The sequence below is a fragment of the Emydura macquarii genome, unplaced genomic scaffold (assembly GCF_026122565.2).
Source record: "Emydura macquarii macquarii isolate MOO-44397 ecotype Brisbane River unplaced genomic scaffold, CSIRO-AGI_Emac_v2 contig_2473, whole genome shotgun sequence".
Lineage (NCBI taxonomy): Eukaryota > Metazoa > Chordata > Testudines > Chelidae > Emydura > Emydura macquarii.
In genome coordinates, this window is record NW_027132610.1 from 29388244 (window position 1) to 29411355 (window position 23112).

The following is a 23112-nucleotide window of genomic DNA, read 5'->3' on the forward strand; positions in this document are numbered from 1 at the left end:
AAAATCTCCAATGATGAAGATTCCACAGCCTCCTTAGACAATTTATTCCAGTGCTTAACTGCCCTGACAGTTAGGAAGTTTTTCCTAATGTCCAACCTAAGCCACTCTTGTTGCAATTTAAGCCCATTCCCTCTTGTCCAATCCTCAGAGATTAAGAACAATTTTTCTCCCTCCTCCTTGTAAACAACTTTTCATGTATTTAAAAATTGTTATCATGTACCCCCTCAGTTTTCTTTTCTCCATACTAAACAAAACCAATATTTTCAATCTTCCCTCATAGGTCATGTTTTCTACACCTTTAAACACAGTTGTTGCTCTTCTCTGGACTTTTTTCAACTTCTCACCATCTTTCCTGAAATGTGGCACTCAGAACTGGACACAATACTCCAGTTGAGACCTAATCAGCATGGAGTAGACCAGAAGAATTACTACTTCTGTCTTGCTTATAACACTCCTGCTAATACATCCCTGACTGATGTTTGCTTGTTTTGCAACAGTGCTACACTGTTGACTTATATTAGCTTGTGATCCACTATGACCCCCAGATCCCTTTCTCCAGTACTTCTTCCTAGGCAGTCATTTCCCATTTTGTATGTGTGCAACTGATTGTTCCTTCTGAATTGGAGTACTTTGCATTTGTCCTAATTGAATTTCCTCCTATTTACTTCAGACCATTTCTCCAGTTTGTCCAGACCATTCTGAATTTTAATCCTATCCTCCAAGGCACTTGCAAATCCTCCCAACGTGGAATCATCTGCAAATTTTATAAGTGTACTCTCTATGCTCTTATCTAAATCATTAATGAATGTAGTGAAAGACTGTGAGTTTCAAATAGAACGTTGAAATGGAGGCTCACAGAAAAGCCTCAGAAAGGGTTTAAAACTCAGAGAATGGTAGTTTTGTTGTTTTAATGATTAAAGAGTTGTCAATATCAGAACATTCTGTGATGCTTAAAATAATGATCAGTTTTAAAATAGAAGTGGTATTTAAGTAAGAATTAGTAGTGGAGAATTCAGTGATGGCTGTTGGAAATGGTGGTTGGGAAGACGGTCCCATAGGAATGCATGACTTCCACAGACTTACATTAGAATGATGCAATCAACTACTTTCTTTGGGGAAGGACTCAGCAGAGCTCACAGAAATACACTGTGGCCCATTGACTTGTATGGGACCTCCAGACAGGAAGTACATATGACCCTTCCCAGGCATATGCAGTACATGTGACGGTATGTAAATTACTGAAAGCTGATTGGTTGAGCTTGAGCAACCAAACAAGGCATGGTTTTCTGCCAAGAAATCAGTTTGGGTTGCCAGTGCTGAAGAGGGAAGATCATGAGAGGATCGCTCCAAGGTGAAGGCACCTGATCAACTGTCAGAAGGTGGCCCCTGAGAACTGGAAAGCTGCAACAAGAATATAGCTAAAAAGCTGAAACCACTGAGCGTCTAGCGCTATTGATAGCTAAAATTACAGAGCACCAAGCGCTACTAACAGCTGAAATCACTGAAAGTTGTGCTGAGCAAGGTGCACCTCGACTGTGTCAGGCTAACTCGGACCCTGCGCACTGACGAAGCCTTGAGTGACACTACTTGTTAAGCACGAAGACAACGACAAATCAATTATATGTCAGCCCGGCAAGCCTGACATCGAGACACGTGATATAGCGGCAACATATCAATTCTCTGTATAATGGGGTACATTTTTTCTATTTTTGAGTCAATGTATGTTTTGTTCTAAACTTAAATAAACCGAAGCCAGATGGTGATTCATTAAATATCAGTTAAGTCATATGTTTTTTGCACTGATCACAGAAACAGGATGACTGAGTCAATGCCAATGATAAATATGGACAGCTACCTGAGGACCTAAACTATATTCTAGAGAGTATCACATCACTTAAATGATTATTCCTGGAACAATGAAGATACTGAACAGACCAGACCTAGAACTGATCCCTGTAGGACCCCACTCCATATGCCCTTCAAGCTTGACTGTGAACCACTGATGATTATTCCCAGGGAACAGTTGTCCAACCTGTTGTGTCTCCTCCATGTAGTAGCTCCATCTAAATTGTATTTCCCTACTTTGTTTAAGAGATCATGTGATACTGTATCAAAAGTCTTACTAAAGTCAAGATACACCACATCTACCACTTTCTTCCTTTTCACAAGGCTTGTTATCCTATCAAAGAAAGCTATTCGGTTGGTTTGACACAATTTGTTGTTGACAAATCCATGTTGTTATTTATCACCTTATCATCTTCTAGGTGTTTGCAAATCGATTGCTTAATTAATTGCTACATTATCTTTCAGGGTACTGAAGTTAAGCTGAGTGGTCTGTAATTCCCCAGGTTGTCCTTATTCCTCTTGTTATAGATTGGATTTATATTTGCCCTTTTCCAGTCCTCTGGAATCTCTCCTGTCTTCCATGACTTTTTGAAGATAATCGCTAATGGTTCAGATATCTCCTCAGTCAGTTCCTTGAGTATTCTATGATGCATTTCATCAAGCCCTGGTGACTTGAAGACATCTAAATTGTCTAAATTTTTAATTTGTTCCTTCCCTATTTTAGTCTCTGATCCTACCTCACTTTTCACTGGCATTCATTAAGTTAGATGTCCAATTGCTACTAAACTTTTTGGTGAAAACTGAAACAAAAAGTCATTTAGCACTTCTGCCATTACCACATTTTTATTACTGTTTTTCCCGCTTCATTGAGTAACGGGCTGACCCTGTCTTGGTCTTCCTTTTGCTTTTACTGTATTTGTAGAATGTTTTCTTGTTACCCTTTATGTTTCTAGCATTTGGGCCTTTCTAATTTTGTAATTTGTTTATATTTATCCTTCGTAATCCTTCCACTTCTTGTAGGATTCTTTTTTGAGTTTCCGATCATTGAAGATCTCCTGGTTAAGTCAGGGTGGTCTCTTGCCATACTTCCTATTCTTCCTACGCAGTGGGATAGTTTATTCCTGTGCCCTTAATAACGTCTCTCTCTTAAACTGTTTTCCCTTTAGACTTGCTTCCCATGTTGAGTAAGATGTTACTCCAGAAGGAGTCACAAATGGATATGTCTACACAACAACAAGACACGACTTGAGCTTGGGCTATAGGGTTGTTTCATTGCTGGGTAGACTTCCGGGCTCAGGCTGGTGCCCTGCACGTCTATCCACCAATGAAACAACCCCCAGTTTGAACCCCACAAGCCTGAGTCAGCTGGCAAGGGCCAGCTGCAAGTGTCTAGCTGCTGTGTAGAAATACCAAATAGGATCAGGGAACCTGCTCAAGCAGTAAGGTTGACAGGTTGAAAAGGAATCTTTCAAAATATGAACTGAATGCAAACCAGTGCAGGTAATCTGAAATAATAGCCTTGAGAGCTGTTAACTGCTCCACTCATTTTAAAGGTGTGTTAACTCTAATACCATATATATCACTTACTTCATTAGGTATTTCATTGCAGCTTATCTTAGAAGAACAATTAAGCTAATAAATACTCTATTGTTATTGGATGCTGTCTCTACTTGTATCAATACACAACAGATACTGGGATATTACAGTTGTCACTAATTAATATGACACGTTAAGCAAACTCTGCCCTATCACCTCCATTGTCAGATGCTTTATTATCTTTTGAAAAATTTTCTTTTAGGCTAATACTTTGAACAAATAGGTATTTTTAGGTAATGACTTTATGGAACTAAAAACTGAACAAGAGACTTTCTTCTTGATTAAGAACATTGTATTAATCTGTAAATACTTTATTGCTTGTATAGCATTTTGAAGATATAAAGCACTAGATATGTGTAAAGTTATTTCTTTGATGTAAGAGACTGCTGTGCTTAACCCTCATTGTCTGGAGAAGGCAGCCTATTTTCTTCAAATGAATCCTTTGGAATAGACACATCAGAACAGTTTGTTGAATCTCTCCTCATCTCTTCATGTGATTCAGAATATTGTTGTGTAGACATTAAAATAAATATGTTTTTAAGATACTCAGAAAGCGACAAAGTGACAAATTGTAGATCAACAAAAATGGGTTGCCTAGTCAGAGGTGTTTGTAAATTAATAGAGGAGCAAAAGTCCTCTTAGTAGTTTAGAGATGCTTTGCGTGGCTTAAAGATAGGAATAAGCCTAATAAGTATGATCCACTGTAGAGTTTTCATTGTATTAGTTAAGTTAGGTTTTTCCTTCAAGTTTCAAATAACTAAATTAACATACAAACTGACTTTAGATTTAAGTTATTAAGCTTTCCTTGTTGGTGCTATTATCTCCCATTTCTGGGGATGGTTGGTTGACTCTCCTACTTAAAAATGACTGGTACATAAACTGAGTAAATTAAAGTCAAAATAAGACAATAATCAAACCAAAAACCGAGGGACACATACACTGAGCCATTGTAACCACTGAAAATTATTCCCCTACCTCTAATGTTGACATCAGTCAAATATATCATATAAACATGATTGTTGTATCACACAAATTGCCTTGTATAGTAAGATTTAGATTTAGGATAGATTTAGTTCTGCTAGTTGTTCCCCATAGGTCTTACTTTCCAAGCCCATACTGTCAACATCTAACCAGTTGAAACAGACATTTGAAAAGAAAAATGGGAACACATTGCCTAATTCTACTGAAATATATTCAACGAGATTAGTTTGGAAACAGTTGAAAAATGAGGGTAAATAGAGCTCTGAGAACATGTGGTGGGAAATCATGCTATCTTTCATAGTAAATCTGATTTATTTTGCAGAAGTGTGGCATAGGCAGAAGGCCTTAATACATGTGTGTTGGAGTCAATGTACAGGGCACAGTTACTACATGATGCCATTTGTCTCACTTGTTCTACACCTTCCACTGACGGTATCTAATTGTCTAATCCCCAGGTTAGTGCACACAGGTATGTCCTATGGAAATGCTTTATCCTGGGTGGTGAATACATGGGCCTCCTCCTGCTGTTTTGTGATTCTCTGCATGACTGGCAGGCATTGTATCATCTTCTATGAGACTGAGCAAAACAGATCTTTATTTTTATTAATGTCCTCCATAGCCTCATAGTCCTTTTATAGAATTTGAACCTACATCTGCTGCTTACAGGCTGTAGAGATGTTTTGGATTAGGGACCCAATAATGCATCATAATGGAGGTTTATTTCCTGGAAAATAACATCTATTTTTGTATCTATAAAATGAGTTTCTCTTTCTCTCACCTCCACCTATTTGCCTGTCATTTCCTAGACCCAGCCCCATGCCCTAGTCCTGCTTCCACTAGAGCCCTGAGCAGGACTATCTCTTAATCCTGGTCCCGTCCCATAATACATACTCACTCCCACATTGTTTCTTGAATTTTCATCCTGCTTCTGCTATTATGGCAGCTGGTCCTGCAGGATCCCAGTCCCACTTTAGGGCTCTAAAATAGTCCCAAGAATGGCTGGATGTGCTGCTCTTAGCAGATGTTTCTCCACCAGCACCCACCCACTCTCTGCACCCATGTGCAATGGGATGGGAACCTCCAGACACTCCCAACTCACCCATGCAGAGGGATCAGAGTCCTCCTGTACCCCTACAAGCTGCAGAACCTTGTTTTTCCCCTTCTTCAGGCAAAGGGATTAGAAACCCCTAACCTCCATGCACATGGCTGGTGATCACCTGCATCATAATGCAAAGGGGATGGGAAGCCCCCAATGCCCTACCATCCCGACAGGTAAAGTCCCCATTGACACCCTTACTTCTGTGCTGCCGTTGGTGGCACTGCCTTTGGAACTGGGAAGCCGGAGAGAAGCTGCTGGCTGTGACATTCATATTGTTTGCAGCGTGGGAGGACTATTTTTAAATCCAGCTCCCATTCCGCCCCCCAGTATCCACTTCCACCAGCTCCTGCATTGTTTCTTGAATTTTTATGGCAGTGGGTCCTGCAGGACCCCAATCCTGCTGCAGAGCTTTAGCTCCCATTCCCAATGTTGGCATAGTGGCAGCTGCCATCATATCTTGCCTCCATATGCTCATCCCACTGAGAATCTTAATTTCTTGTCCAGAATCTTTGAGCATGCATATTTACTCCAGTAGTGATAATTTACATATACAAATGAGGCTATTGGAAGTGTATCCATGCAGGGCTGCTCTTGAAGGATATTTGCAAATGGATATTTGAAAATTCCATATCATTGCAAGGACCTACTTTCTGATCAGGCCCTCTCTGACCTGTATGGTCAAGCATTAGTAGAGATAATTATTTACCTGACGATGTGGCTCAGCTGTAGACACTCTAGAAAGAGCTGACTTGTGTTACTCTGTTAATGAAAGATATTATGCATTAATGGGGACTTAGATGTCCACTGAGGGATAGATGCATCTCAGCTATCATCTAATCAGTTGTCAGAGCACATCTGTACAGCCCAACAGGAAGCACTATGTCAGTTATTATATTTTCTGTAATTGTGCTGGGCAATGGCTTGTTGTGGTGGAAAGTAGATGCTAGTGCAGTATATCGGTGTAATTACAAGGCAATTTATGGGCAGATTTAAAGGTGAACCTGAGCCTCCATGCTTTAATGTAACTGAAGATATGTTTTGATGAGTTTATAGAAGTCAGTAATTCCCACAGTGACAGGCTCTCCATGTTAGCTGATTTTATGTAACCAATGAGAGAGCCCTTTTTCTCCATAGTAACTCCCCTTCTCTCACCAATTAGGCTATGTCTTCACTGACGGTGGCAAATTCGCCACCATCAGATTGACTTCTCTGGATCGACTGAGCGGTCAGTGAAGATCCGCTCAGTCGATCCAGAAATCGACGTATTAAGACCACCTTCTCAAGTGGCATAGCACTGCGTCGATGGGAACGGCGCGCAGAAAAGAAGCTCAGAAGTCGATAGGAGTTATGCAAGTTTTTGCGTAGTTTGCGTGACTCCGGTCGACTGTCGCTGAATCTCTGAGGTAAGTGTAGACAAACCCTTAGTTATGTAGGCACACTTTTTTCCCAGCCTTTGTACAGTATCCGTGATCACTGTGTTTACATCCCTTCTTGACATCTAATATGCACTCAGATAAGTTTCTAAATGAAAACCGGTTTTACTACTATTATTACAACTCTCTGTTTATTTAGTTGACTCTACCACACCCTCTGAGTAAATCGTAAGAATGCATTAGCACTATAGTTCCACATCTGTGGCACAGATGCATGCCAGTAGGGCCAGTCCTGGACCAAATGGCACTGCTAGGCGAGGAGCATCTTCAGTGCCCCCTCCACTTGTTAATGTTTTGAATACCTTATTTTTTACTGCATTTGTAGCCCATTTTATGACTTTCATGCACAATTTGCATACATGGTTTATCCCTGTCATATAAGATGATAAATTTGCATGTAAGGATCTGTAAAACATTCTGTTTTCCCTTTTGTCGCTAACAACAAAAACAGCACCCTGAGCCCGGCGCCCCCTAAGCCTGACACCCCAGGCAATCGCCTGCTCTTAAATGCGGCCCTGCCTGCCAGCTGCTGTTATGCATGGATGTGTAACACTGCTTGAATGAAGGAATTCACAGAGCAACTTGTTTAATTTCTCAGAAAGTTTATCTCTGAGATTTTAGGCCATACCTCAATACTAATGTAAGAATTTTTGGGTGTAGCCTTATGGTTAGCATATCTCTGTGCATTAGATAAAACTCTCCTTGCCTCTAGCACCGATTAAACTCACACTTTGCTTAAAGTCCGCCAGGATATGGGCTGGCACAAACCTTGTAAACAACTTGTGCACAAAGTTGGCTGGTGACTCAGTGCATGTGTTGTAGAGCAGTTTTCTAATGGGTAACCATCAAGGACACCTACAGTTCTTGGTAGGTGGTACTGATGGCTATTCTTCATGTACTTGCAACAAGAGGAGAATGGCTTCAGTACCTGTCCAATTAATAGAGAATATCTGCCCCGTCTCCTCCTCCATGTCCCATGACCAATTCACAATTCTTTTCTGCAACATTTCTCCTGAAGCTAGTCTGAGAAAGTATGAGCAATGTGAGGAATGGCTCAGATATACCAGAGCATTAATGGCATAACTTCCTTGTTATGTGCGAGTTCTTCTTGTTGTTCAGTGGTTACATATTACTTGTTGTTTAATTATTTGTATAACACTAGTGCCTAGGAAACTCAAGGATCTTCATTTTGCTGGGCAGTGTACAGACGTGTAACAAAGACAGTCCCTACTTCAGAAAGCTCCTAATGTATTTGACAAACAAGATGCAATCGGATGACAAAACAGACAAATAAGATGAGGCAAGAAATTGAACTGAGGTGGTCAGAAAAGCAGAAGTCAGAGATCCTCATGTGGAGGCTTGTAGTCATGAGGGTGTGGGCTGTATGGAAGTAAGTAAAGTATGGAGGTGCTTGAAAAAGAAGGAGGTGTTTGGGGCTGCTTTCATTGGTAGAACAAAGGCAGGGGTGAATAGTTTGGTAATCTGGTAGATCTGATTGACAAAGAGGGATTAAATGGTGATAGGCCCTGAAGCACTAGTGTGTGAGATACAGTGGAAGGAGGGAAGCTGGTGAAGGGATGCAAAGAAATTGGTTATATGAGTGACAAGACAAACCAGAAAGATGATCTCAGTAGCATTGTTCTCAATTGACTTCAGGAGGCTTTGTCCAGCACCAAGACCAATGAGGAGTAGGTTACACTAGTCAAGGGTTGAGAGGCAGTTTTATTCCTAGTGACTGAGAAATTGGTGAGAAGAGGTTTTCAGGCATGTGTGTATAAATGGTCAAAAGTTAGGTTTTGGCCATGTTGAATTTAAGATGCCAACAGGACATCCATGAGATGTCAGAAAGACAAGATGGGATTGCACAGAAGTGATATAGAGGCTGCCTAGCTTCCTTTTTAGTTCTTGGGGATGAAACTCTTGGGGGCTGAGCATCTTACCTACAGAATATCCATATGGACACCTAAAATAGAGGCTGCATTTTCAGAACTTTTACACTATATAAATCCATGGTACACCCACACCTTGATTACTGCATGCAGTTCTGGTCACGCCATCTCAAAAAACTAGAATTGGAACTGGTACAGAGAAGGGCAACGAAAATGATAAAAGTATGGAACAGCTTCCGTATGAGGAGAAATTAAAAAGACCATGATTTTTCAGTTTGGAAGAGAGATGACTAAGAGGTGCTATGATAGAGGTCTATAAAATCGTGACTCACGTGGAGAAAGTGAATAAAGAAGTGTTATTTACCCCCTTTGCATAACACAGGAACCAGCAGTCACCTGATGAAATTAATATACAGCAGGTTTAAAACAAACAAAAGGAAGTACTACTTCACACAAAGTACAGTCAACCTGTGGAACTCATTGCCAGGGGATGTTGTGAAAGCCGAAACTGTAACAGAGTTCAAAAAAGAATTAGACACATTGTTGGAGGATAGGTCAATCAAAGGCTATTAGCCAAGATGGTCAGGAATGCAACCTCATGCTCTGGATGTCCCTAGCCTCTGATTGCCGGAAGCTGGGAGTGGAGTACAGGGAATAGATCACTTGATGATTGCCTGTTCTTTCATTCTCTCAGAAGCACCCGGCATTGGCCATTCTTGAAAGACAGGATACGGGGCCATTCTTTTATACACTGCTCACCCTCAGGTTTGAAAATTCCCCCGATTTTTGGAGGGTTGAAAAGTAAGCACCCCCACTTCCTTGCTGTATATCCACATTACCCTATTGGATTTTTTTTTCTCACTCACCCTATTCCTTAAACAAACAAACAAAAATCTGAGTCATGAACTCATTTTTGCTAGATACCCTGGAAAGGAACTTACAAATGCTACAATCAAGCAACTCAAACTTTCATTTAACTTATTAAACCATTTGCAATTCCCAGTATAAGACAGTTCAGAATATATAGTTAAACATTCATTTCTAGCTAGAGTATAAAATGGGATTTTCAAAAGCACCTAAAATTCAGAAACTCACCCTCTTGCCTTTCAATGGGCTGTGTGCTCCTAGGTACTCTTGAAAATCCTGCTATCTAATCATTATATAAACAATAACTTTTTCTTTCCGCTCAACTTCAGATTAGTAAAGATTTGATAGCTCGTTTTTTTTTTTTTAAAAAAAAGACGGTATGATGTTTGTGACATATTTCAGAGCAGCTCCATGCTACACTGGGCAAAGGAAAAAAGTGAACAATTTAATATGGGATTACATTGTGTTGCAATGATTAGAAACTTGTAGTGTGTAATGGCAACAGTAAAAAGTAAATTTTCAGTGTGCTGCAAAGTTTTATATACTGTTATAGTTTTCATTGTAACAATAGTTTCATTACTGTAACAATGCATTCTGTTTGTCTTAAAACTTGTAAATATCAGAAAAAAAACTCAAAAATTGGTGACTAAAAAAACCCACTTGTTATCAATGAGGCTCAAGTGCTTGACCTTCACTCTGAAAGGTGATCTGGAAAGGAAAGAAAATGTTTGGTCCCCCTCTTCCCCTTTGCTTGAAACAATATATAAAGCAAGCCTGAACTGTATGTTTAAAAATACAAAATATCCCTCCCATTAATGGGAATTATCAGGCCTTGACTATCTCATTTTTCCTCCATATGATGGTATGCCTATGCAGGAAACTAACAGGACTGCGATATCACAGACCTTAACAAAGTCAATCCTGGTGGAGGGAAATGAATTTAGACCGCCAGCTTACAAAGTGAGCCACAGGGACAGAACCTTAGCTCCGGGTAGAGTACCACTGCAGAGGCCCCATTTGCTGCCCAGGATCAGGGCTTTAGGTTCAATTGGTGGGTGGGATATGCCATACACTGCTGAAAGGCCTTATGGGTTCAAAAAAGAACTAGATGGAGAAGAGGTTGGCTATTAGCCAGGCTGGGCAGGGATGCAAAACCATGCTCTGAAAAGTGTTCCTAGCCTCTGCCTGCCAGAAGCTGGGAGTGGGTGACAGAGGATGGATCACGTGATGGTTACCTGTTCTGTTCATTCCCTTTGAAACACCTGGCAGTGGTCACTGTTGGAGGACAGGATACTGAGCTGGAGGGGCCACGGGTCTGACCTAGTATGGCCATTCTTATGTATGGTCTTACTCTCTAGGCAGGGCCAGGGCCCCACAGATAGCAGTTTGCACAGTATCTAAGTGCTGGCATAGCCTGCACTGCGGCTGGCGTTACAGAGCTGGGTCCTGCCCAGGGCTGTATGTCCTGTGGGGTCCCCACCCCTTTACTCTATTTACTCAGGGGTTTGGGCTCCCCCCCTCCATGTGTTCTTGGCTCCGATGCAATTCTCTCTCCCCGGACGCCCCGTGCCCTGATACGGATGCAAGAGCTCAGACCTCTGCAGGCCGGGCAGCGTGGGGCTCTCACACACACTGTCTTGTCTTGTCTTCTCCCCGGGGTGGGGCCGGCCATGCAGCACCCTCCCCGCCTTCCTATGCCCAGGGGGACCGAGCCCCGCCGTCCATGGGCTCCCGGGGCCTTACCAACGGTCGCAAACAGCGGGCCGCCATCCCCGGACCTCCTCAGCGGACCTGGCCTGGGGAACCCAGCCCGCGCCGGCCGTCCAATCCCCTGGGGCCGGAGGCCGCGGCGCTAGCGCCGCCTCCTCTGCCCGTCTCCGTGATGGCGGCGCCGGCCTCGCAGGTGCTGGCAGGGGGCGCTGGGCCCGGCCGCGCCTCTTCTCAGTAGCGGCGGGGGTGGAGCGGGGCCGAAGCCTCACCAGCGGCGGCTTTGTTCGCCTGCGAGCGGGCCGCGGGGCTGCCGCCTCTGCCCGGCCAGCCGGGCCAGGCCACGCGGCGCCTCCCCCAGGTGCCGGCCCAGCCGGCCGCCCCGTCCAGTGTGTGGGGGGAAGCAGCAGCCGAGGGGGGGCCCAGAGGCGGCTGGAGCCACTATGGCTGGCGGGACGAGCTCCGCGCTCTCGGAGTCAGGCTGGTAAGTGGGGCCTCCCCGGCCCTTTCATCGCCTTGCCCGCGGGGCGGCTCCTTGGGGCCGGTGGCAGGGCTCGGGGCCTGCCTGGAGGGTCGGGATTGAGCTGGGAAACGGCTGCTGCTCCTCTAGGCCTCTCTGGTCCTGCCCCTTTCTCGTCCGCCCTGAGCGTGTGCGACTCCCCCCGTCCCCGTGAGAAGGGCCTCGGAGCAGGAAGTGCTTGGTGTGGGCTAGGGGGGAAGGTGGTAGGTAGCTTTCACATCCGAATGGTAGCTATTGCCTTGACCTTTCTGGGTCACTCAGGGCGAGGGGATGTGTGTTAGGCACAGTCCCTGACCCGGGGACCGGACCGGACCTGATATTCTTTTTTTCTCAGTTTTCCCCGTTTATACTGTGGAGGGTTGATCGTGTCTCGCATGTTTCCCGCTTGTTACAAGGGCAGGTGTACTGTAGTTGCTTGTACTTGCAGAGGCATGCTCTGGCTTTCCTGGTTGTTTTATGCACCAGGGTTCCTTTCATCCTCCTGTCAATGAAACAAAAAACAAGCATCATGAAGTGTCTTGTAAACAGTTAATGAAGTAAGTTCCCAGCACTGGTTAGAGTTGGTATTATTGACTTAATGTTACAGAAATTATCAAAAGGTAAGGATTAAAGCACCAAGAAGTTGTCTTGTCTAAATTCATTGGCCTTGTGTATTCTACTTCAGTTTCCTTTCCCATCATTGCTGACACACCATGGCTGACATTTGGGTGCAGCTCCACTAATGGTAGCAACCGTGGGAATGCTGATGTAGACAAGGTTCTGAGCAGTCACTGGTGGTTTTTACTGCCATTTCATATGGTCGTGCTGCAAGTATGTTTAGCTGAGATGTAGTTAAAACATAGTAGGGCCTAGAACCTTTCTGGACCAGTAATGCTACCACTGGTTGTGCTGCATAGGTGGGAAACTCTTTATTTAAAAAAGGGATCTAGTGTAAACAAAGCTATAGTGAGGGGCGGGGCAGAGTTAGGATTAGAACCCATGAATCCTGACTCTCTCCAATTTGTGTTAACCATTAGATATATTATCTCACTCAAAAGCAACACGTACCAGGCTTACCACTTTTTCCAGTACAAAGAACACACGTACTCACCAGGGTTTGGTTAGTACTATTTATTTACTAGTTTAGACTTTTTTCCCCTCAGCTGTTTTACATTTTTGTAACAATGAGCACCTCTTGCATTTTTTGCTAATCGTAAAAATCAATCACTTAGGCCCTAATCTGGAAAAATACTGAAGTACTGCTTAAACTTTAAGCATGTGAGTAGGCTCTTTGACTTTGGTGGGACTGCTTTCGTGCTTAAAGTCAGTGAGTCTATTCACATGCTTAAAAATTAACATGTACCTACCTGCTTCCTGTGTTTTGTTTGGATTGGGGCCATACAGTGCCTAAATTTATTTATAAAAGGGTCAACAAAGGTCACGTTTTAATTGCTGGTGCTTATATACTGTTACATCTATATTAATTTTTTTTCTTGAAATTTTAATTCGAAGTTCAGTTTCTGGAGAAAATAATCTACAGGAAGACTAAATCTGCTGATCTGTGAAATTTCTGCTACTACAAACTTGGATTGCCTTGGGAATAATGTGGTGTTCTTTTATGGAATCATTGATCAGACTGAGGAGCTGAGGTGTCTTGCTAGGTCTGCTTCTCTGCAGAAGCTTGGCTGAGGAGTAAAGGTGCTAATTTCAGAAATTGTATTCTTTTGATGCTATTCTAATGTGCAGACTTAAATACACAGGGTCATGATTCTTGGCCATTAAAAGTAACTTAATTTTAATAAAAAACATGTTGAAGGAGATCAGCAACTATAGGTTGAAATTGACAAATTTTCCGACAAGTAGTTTATACTTTTATACCTTAGGGTTTTGGGTTTTTTTGTTTCTTATTATGTGGTATATAGATATAGTTATATAGGAGTAGAGAGGTTATTTTACCTTTGTATTTGACATTGGTGCAACTGCTGGTGGAATACAGGAATGGCCAGTTCTGGGGTCCATAATTCAAGAAGGATATAGAAAAATAGAAGAGGGTTCAGAGAAGAATGTTGAGAATGACTAGAGGATTAGAAAACATGCCTTATAGTGATAGAGTTGAATTCAGTCTATTAGCTTAACAAAGAGAAGGTTAAGGGGTGACTTGATTACAGTCTGCAAGGATCTACATGCGGAACAAATATTTAATGATGGGCTCTTCAGTCAAGCAGAGAAAGGTAACACGATCCAATGGCTGACAGTTGAAATTAGACAAATTCAGACTAGAAATAGGGTGTAAACTTTTAACAGTGAGAGGAATTAACTGTTGGAATAATTTACCATGGGTTGTGGTGGATTCTCTATCATGGGACATTTTTTAAATAAAAATTGGATGTTTTCTAAAAAAAATATGCTCTAGGAATTATTTTGGGGGAGTTCTGTAGCCTGTATTACATAGAGGTCAGACTAGATGAATACAGTGGTTCCTTCTGGGCTTGGAATCTGCAATTTTTAAGCTCCTGCCACTTTTCTTTTTTGTCAGTCAAATGAACATACTACTAAGAAGCTGGCTTGTGGTATTTGCAACACCCATAACATTTTTTTCCAAAGACTTTGGAAATGGCCCACAGAGTTTCTGCAGTGTGCGCTCTGGAACCTGGCAAGCCACAGTCAGCTTTGTAGAGTGGCTAATATGCTTAAACACTTGATTTGTCCCCTCATGATTTGCAGGCAAGAAGTGGGCTATATGTCAGGCATTTACCAGTCATTAGTAGCGTGTTGTGACCTAGTCTTATGGAGGGGGACAGCATACAGGAAAGAAGTGAATGTACATGTGGGGAGGAGGAGGAATGGGAGAAGGATTGGAAAGGAGAGAATGGACATCAAAAGGTAAACACCCAACCACTTAAAACAAAATGCTTGGGATCTGTACTCAAGATGCCTATTGTTGTTTCTCTGTGGGGTGTGGTGTTATTTTCCTTTACTCCTGCATCCTCTGATAAGAGCACTCTTCAAGCAGATTTTAAATGAGTCTTTAGAACTGGTACTTGGTGTGTGTCTGGTCTACATTTGTAATTTAAAACATGTTCAACATCAGTTAAGTTGCAAGTGTTACTGTCAGTTCTTGTCAGAAGTGGGTAGCTTTTCTACCGTAGAGACAAGGTTAAAAGCATTTATAAGCCTAAGACCTTGTCTACCCTAGAAAGTTTTGTCGACGGTAGGTTTTTCAGTGATTAAAAAAGTGCTATAATTACAGTGCTCATGCCCGTCCACACAGCACTCATTTTGTCACAAAAATGCATCCATACTTTGATGTGAGAGCAGGGCATCATGGGCAGCTATCCCACCATGCAACGTGGCAGCTTCTGCCTCTAGGAATTCTGGGATGGGGGAGAGGAGTGCGGAGCAGCATGGGTGCTGACTCAAAGTCCCAAGGTGCATTGCGTTTCCATGCCATCATTCATTGTGTTGCTGGCAGTGACTCGTGCCAGTTTTTCAAAAACTGCATGCCGTTTACTGTGCGCCCGCCATTTCCGTCTGAAATGATGGATCCCATGCTACTCTCCACGATTGCTTTCAGTGTCTGAACACATTGCGGCTGGTCGCGCAGTACATCGTGAGCTCCGAATCAGAACAGGAATCCGAGGAGCCAGATCTGCTGAGTGACATTACTGTTGTCATTCACGAAGCATCTGCACATGGTGAACTGCTGCTTCTGGGCATGTGAGACAAGCACTAACTGGTGGGATTGACTATCAGTGGCTACAGAACTTTCGAATGTTCAAAGCCAACTTCATGGAACTCTTTGTGGAGCTGGCCTCTGCCCTGTGGTGTGAGGACACCAGAATGAGAGCTGCCCTCTCGGTGGAGAAGCGTGTGGCAATTGCTGTGTGGAAGCTGGCTACTTCAGACTGCTACAGGTCAGTCGCTAATCAGTTTGGCGTCTGCAAGTCCACTGTTAGAGCTGTGTTATTGCAAGTGTGCAGGGCCGTTAATTGCATTCTGCTGCAAAGGACTGTGATTCTGGGCAATGTGCGTGAAATAGTGGATGGATTCGCAACAATGGGATTCCCTAACTGTGGCAGGGCATTAGATGACACGCATATCCCAATTTTGGCACCAGACCATCTTGAGACGGAGTACATCAATAGAAAACAGTACTTCTCTGTGGTACTGCAGGTGCTTGTGGATCACCATGGCATTTCACTGACATTAGTGTGGGTTGGTCAGGAAAGGTGCATGATGCTCGTATCTTCAGGATCACTGGCCTGTACCAGAAGCTACAAGCAGGGACTTTTTTCCCAGATGAAAAGATTCCAATTTGTGATCCTGGGAGACCAGCCTACCCATTAATGCCATGGTTCAGGAAGCCTTACACAGGTAACCTGGAGAGTAGCAAGGAATGCTTCAATAACAGGCTGAGCAGGTGCCGAATGACTGTTGAATGTGCCTTTGGCAGGTTAAGAGATGCCTTAATGGCAGGCTGAACTTAAATGAGGACAATATTCCTTTGGTTATAGCTGCCTGCTGTGTGCGCCATAATTTATGTGAAGCTAAGAGCGAGAAATTTGCCCCTGGGTGGACCGCAGAGGCGGATCGCCTTGCATCTGAATATGAGCAGCCAGATGCCAGGGGAATTAGAGGGGCACAATGGGGCCAAACACATAAGGGAGGCATTGAGGGCCCATTTTGACAATGAGAACCCATAAGGTGTTTTTTGAAACTGCGCTGTGACATTCTATGACTGCTATACAGCTGCATATGTATGTCGCTGGTGGGTGCACATATCATGTTAAACACATAAATAAAGAGTGCTTCTTGTTTTGAGAGCTTACTTTTATTATTAAACACAAAACAGCACACAACACAAACAAATCCTGGAGGGGTAAAGGAGTGTGGGGGTGCAGTACCAGCTATGACAGCTGCATGTAGGTCCAGCTGTTGTTCTCATAGCTGTCTGAGGGGGTGGAATGAAGGGGGTAGCAAGATGGTCCATGACTTTGGTAGGAATGTGTAGGGGGAGTTGATGGAGTGCAGGGGAATAAGTTCTATTGTGGCTGAAGGGGGGAGCGAGCTTGCATAAACTGTGTCTGCAATGACACTATTGTCTTTAGAAGCTCTGTCTGATCCTCCAGGGCCTTGATCATTTGCTCATGGCCAGCGAAAATTCTCTCCTGGTTTTCCTTCCATTCCTGTCTGTCCATCTTCTGAGATTCTGACATCGATTGTCTCCATGCCCTTTTTTCTCTTTTGGACGCCACAGAGGACAGGAGGAGTTCCTGGAACATCTCCTCCTTGCTTCTCCTGGGTCACTTCCTTATCTGTCATAGGCAGTCTGCCGGCATAGGGGCTTGGCTGCGAAGGTCACATCTGCGTAAGAACAGGAAGTAATGATCAAAACTATTATTGTGAGTGCACTAACAGTACACATGAATCACTGTGAAACACACCTCATTCTCACTGTCACCATGTGCAGAGTACAGCTCCTTGATGAGCCTGAGAATAGTGAGTTGGGGGGGGGCGGGGGACATGATGCAAGTAGGTCTAGGTTCTGGGTTCTGGTTGGGTGCTCGCTTGGGGCATAAATGCAGGTACGTAGGGAAAACAAATTTCAAATTGTGCCACCATTTTCCACAGGCAGAGGCCATAGAAGCAGATATTTCGTTCCTTAGAGTCAACAAGGGTGCTAGGATGCATCTCCTCCACGCAAGCAACTTCGAACCAGGTCCTTACGCTGCATGACTGTGTGCTGCTTTGGTCCCCGCACAAGTGATTGCCAAGATTGAAAGTGAGCTACAATGGGGGCAGAAACACAGCTGCTGTACCCAGGAATCTGAGGCAGAGAATCGGGGAGTTACCTCCAAGAAAGTTTCCTAGAGGTCACACCGGCGGTTACCTGCGAAATCTCAGCATGCGTTAATGTGCTTCTCAGCCGTACTGCCTAGATGTGCAAGGGAATGGGAAAGTACATGCAAACACAGTTACTTCTGTGCATTTCTATCCCTTCAATTACTTGTATGTTTTAGCCAAGCTAATGACCCCCATGCCTAAAATACATAAGCAGCATCAGCTTCCAAACACTTACAGCGCTCCCCTCTCCTGCATCCTGAGCTGAAGAACTGGGGCTGGCTGTAGCCTTCTGGGGTCAAGAACAGCTCCTGACTCCCAACCTCAGCAACTGAACTGTTCCCTGGCTCCGGGTCATCCTCCAGCTTCACTTTCTTGTCAATGACCTCTTCGTCGGGGTTCAGTCCAGTATTTGGTGTCTCTGGGGCTGCAGAGATGTCTATGGTTGTCTTCGGGGTGGATATAGAGGTTGCTGCTGAGGATGGATTCCAGCTCTTTGTAGAAGCGGCAGTTCATTGGCTCTGCACCAGAATGATGGTTTGCCTCCCTGGCCTTGTGGTAGCGCTGCTGCAGCTCCTTGATTTTCGCTTGCCACTTCAACATGTCCCGCTCATAGCCCTTCTCCGCCATTTTTCCGCGTGAGAAATCTGGCCATAGGTATCAGAGTTCCTTCAGCTAGAGCAGCAGACTCCCCCCAAATGCTGATTAGGTCCAGCAATTCTGGTGTGCTCCAAGTGGGAGAGCGTTTGCTGCATGGAGCTGCCATGGTCAGCTGGGAAGATGAGATGCAAGCTCTCCATGCTGACCAAGCAGGAAGTGGGATAGAAATTTCAAAATTTCCTGCGACTTTCTCGGGGGAGGGGCGGGTGGCTTCAGAGCAGTGGCATGCAAACGGATGTCCAGAGTGGCCAGGATTGGCATTGTGGGACATTTCTGGAGACCAGTTACTGCAACAAAAACATACAGCAGTGTCTATACTGCCGCTTTGTCACTAAAACATTGTCGCAAAAAGCTATACGCCTGTTGTTGAGGTGGTTTTATTTTGTTGACAAAACGGTCATTGTAGTGTGTACACCAGGATTGTTTTGTTGACAAAAGGTGACTTTTGTCGATAAACTCTCTAGTGTAGACCAGGCTAAATTCTGTCCCCATTTACAACTGTGCAAACCCAGTTCTGCTCTTCTTTACATGTGTGAAACACCATTGTCTTTTCCAATTGCATTTTAATTAACATATCTGTTTATTTGTGATGCACCATGTGTTCCAGATGCTTTCTCAAATCCAAATTGGTTCTGCTGCAGCAACAAGAATTGAGGCTATGTTCAGACTGATAGTGGCAAAATCACCGCCGCCAGATCAATTTTTCTTGTTAGATTGAGCGGTCAGTGAGACCTGCTCAGTCGATCAGGAAGTCGACTGAGTAAGTCCACCCCCTCAAGTAGCGTAGCGCTGTTCCCGTCAGCTCAGCGCAGTGTGAACAGCGTGCAAAGGGAAGCAGAGTAGTCGACATCAGTTACGCAAACTACACAGAGTAGTTTGCGTAACTCCCGTTGACTACCACCGAATGGGGCGGTAAGTGTGAACCAGCCTACAGAGAAGTAAAACTAATTATTGATGCTGAAGTAAGCAGATATAACTCTAAATGCATTTATGGAGCTGATCTGTTGAGTAAGGTTGGTCGTGACATTGTAGAGGAGAACTGTACTTGATGTTTTTTTAATGTAGGGATATTTTAACCTTTTTTTCCTGTATAAATGTGTCCATTAAAGAATTTAGTTTGGAGTTTCCACTTGACCGTTGCCTTACACACCACCTAATGCAAGAACTTAAGTATCTCTATAAGCACAAAGGGATATTGCAGGAATATTTTCTGATTCCGGTAAAACTTAAGATAGAAAAAAATCTAGATTATATCCCACTGGAAATGTTAGAAGTTTGTCTTGTATATTTGTTTAGGTATTACAAAATCTCTTTTATAAAATTCTTTAAATGTTATATTTACTTGTTATCAAGTATAACTTTGGTAACAGTGATCACTAATTACAGTAGGTGCATTCTCCCGCCCTCTTTGGAAAATTTAAGATTCAGCTCTGTTGTTATAACCATTGATGTTAATATAGTTTGTATTTTGTTATGTTTCTTTGGTCAGTTTGGATTTTTTTTCCATTAGGGGGTCCAGTATAACATCAGGTTGTATAGAGCTGTGTCATAACTAGTACGTGCAGAAATGGCATATTTTAAACTTTCTGCACAGGTGCATGTGTTCTATATATAAAATAATTTTAAAATTTAATATAACAAAAATTTGCCGTTTCAAATATTGGATTTGGGAATATTTTACCTTCTTTATGATTGACTTATTCTAGAATGTTCACAAAAAATGAACTGAATCTAATATGCCCCGAAACCATTCTTCTTTTCTCTCTGCTTCCAATGGTATCCCATTTTATGTTTTCTGGTTTGGTAAAAATGGAGGAGAGGGTGTGTCATTGATTCTTAATTCAGCCTCCTTGTGTATCCATCATGTGCACTGAATGAAGCAAGGGTCTTGTGGAAAAAGTGTATGTGATAGTCCTTAATTACACTACATTTTTTTCCTATCCTAATGCATACACACAAGGCAGCAGATATAAAGTAGCATGGGCAACTTTAAATCTACATTTCCTAACTTTTGAGTGCTTGGCTTTGTAAGCTAAATGGTGGTGATGAAGTCTCACGTCAATGTTTGAGATTGAGCAAACGTTATAGGTGAACATGTATTTTTGAGGTCAGACTAATGGGAGACCTGCAAACACAATTACAAGTGGGGGACACAAGCTTGTCCATGAACACTGTTATGTCCTTGGTTTGTGCTGTTTAAATTTTTCATATAAAGTGTTAATGTGCCTTGCTTCCAAGTGATTATTGACAAATCCGCCACCACCTTGCTCTGTTGTAGGGTGTAGCTTTCTAATTGCTGGGATCAAACCTGATATATTTTCCATTATGGACTTCAGTCCAAAATACCTTTATATCATTTGTAACCTAAACTACTTTATTTTAAAATCTTCTTGTTTTGTTGCTTTTTTTTTTTTTAACCTATGTAATTTTGTTGGATTTTTTTAAAGAGAGAGAGTAAAAATATTTAATTATATGCAGTCATGATAACTCCATCATACTTCTACTAGCAGGGTTTGAACCTTGTTTCTTTAGTGTTACAGCACAGAATCCCACCACATGAGCTACAGGATTAACTACATTAGCTGGCACTGGGAGAAGTCTGTTATCCTAGAGTGGAGAATGGACCACTGAAGAGAGGAGCTGGGTCCAGAAGGTGCCTGGCCCAGGGGAACTAGCTGGTGCAGCTTGACTCATTCTCTTTCCCCCTCCCCTCTTTTCCTGGGGGAGGTTTTTGTTCCTGGAGTTGGGGGTGGATGTCTGAGTTTATATGCTAAATATGGATGGTAGTTGTTGAGGGGAGCCTGGCTTGGGTCTCTGCCCCAGATGTCTGTTGCAGTTGTTTAGGCATCTTCAAGATGGCTAGTGCAGCAGCTGCTGTACTTCTGTGGGGGCCCAGCCTTAGAATGTTTGTTTTCAGTTTGTTTTGGCATACTTCCAGAATTTTCCTGAGGAATGCAAGTAAGTAGAGGGATATTATACCAGTTGTATCTCAGCAAAATATTAACAGAATTTCATGGAACAAAGAAAATGCACCTCTCTAACACCAGGGCTTCCCCTCTGCCAAAATTCAGTGGCTTTCTATGATAGTGGAAGTGTTAGCTCTGCTCTCTCCCCCCTCCCCCCCCCCAAAGAAAAAAAAAAGTTGCGAGTATCTTTTATAATGAAGTGTTAGGCAACGTAAATACAGGGCTTGCTACGAGCATCTCCTATAATAGAAACCATTGTTTGCCAATAGTTAATACAAAGATTCTTTGTTTGTAAGTATGGGGATACACTGTGGGAACATGAGACACCACTGTATGTTAACTGTTGGCAAATTCTGGTGTTTTTTTCTCACGAAAGTAATTGTAGCTTTGACTCCTGTCATAATCAGTGGTGAAATTCCATCCTTGAAAAATGTAATCCTAAAATGTTAATTAAACTTAGTCGCTTAAAATACCTACTTAAAATAATACTTAAAGATATATTCTTCTGATGTAGTACTAAATAGCCTACTATAGTAAAATACTTTTATGAGAACTGAAATACTTTTTCAATACTGAAGTTCCAATTTTGATATAATTTTATAGTATAGCTGTTCAGGATATATCACTAAAATACAAAGTTTTAAAACTATATAATGGAAGAATCTATCAAGGGGTCATGTACTATTTATCTTAAAAATCACTTTTGTAACTCTGCTTTGATGTTTAGTGATAGTTACACTCACATCCTGGCTAGACCCGACTCCATATAATAATGCTGGATTATAGCTATTTCAATTAAAACAAAACAAAAACAACCCCCCCCCCCCCCCCCCCCCCCCCCAATCTACCCTAATAGAAAGTTGGAGTTGATGAGTAGGTGACTCAAAATAATGAAGTTCCAAAATTAATCTTGCGTGGTCAACCTTCATTCTGCCCATTTGTATGCATTATAATCTATATTTACAGGAATGTATACTATCTCTCATATAACTTTAAAAAAGATTCTACAATCATAAGTATGTGTATATTTTTTATACTTGCATTAATTTTGCTGTACTTACACTAATTTATCATAATGGTTCAGTATCTTCACTGACTTAAGTTTGGTTTTTACATATTTTTCTTTGTGTACATATTATAATAGAACTGTAATTTTCATACAAGTGCTTTGTAGACTTTTTGGCTTGGGATACACAGAGCAGTACACAGTGCTACAAAGTGCTTCACATGTGTAGCTAAGGTTATGGGAAAATCTACTTCATGAATAATTACATGTTCCCATATTGTTTCTCAAATAATCCAATGTGTCAATTTTTTCTATAGCCTTACATGTGTGTGTAGCAACTTCTGGCAGTGTACAATATTTTGTCTGTGTTAAACTGTTAAAGAAGGTCACTTGTATGAAAAGTACTCTCTATTGCAGATATGATTTCTTTTGTATCTCCCAATCCTGCAAATGTCTACAAATGAATAGTTTTATTGATCAGTAATGTCCATAGATGATGATTGGAAGGTGTATCTTGAGTCATTGAAATAGTGCTGTAACATGTTACAAAATATAATTTCAGTGAAGGATGCAAGTACCTACAGAGACTACAGAAAACCTAGACAACCTTTCAGTCCTTTTAACTAAGTGGCTTGCAGATAAAATTGTAAGAAGGTTGAAACTAATAATTAAGAATAGAAAGCTTTTCTTTTCTCTACAAATATTTGAATAAAGGATTTACTT

At 42.4% G+C, this 23112-nt stretch overlaps 1 protein-coding gene across 1 annotated transcript in view; it reads left to right on the top strand.

Annotated features, from left to right (window-relative positions):
- Positions 1–11520: 11520 nt before the first annotated feature.
- Positions 11521–23112, top strand: part of TDRD3 (tudor domain containing 3) — a 208888-nt gene continuing 197296 nt past the window's right edge. The window contains exon 1 of the mRNA XM_067563207.1: positions 11521–11901. Within this exon, the coding sequence (XP_067419308.1) occupies positions 11861–11901 (41 nt within the window). The 5' untranslated portion in view covers positions 11521–11860. The remainder of the gene's footprint in view (positions 11902–23112) is intronic.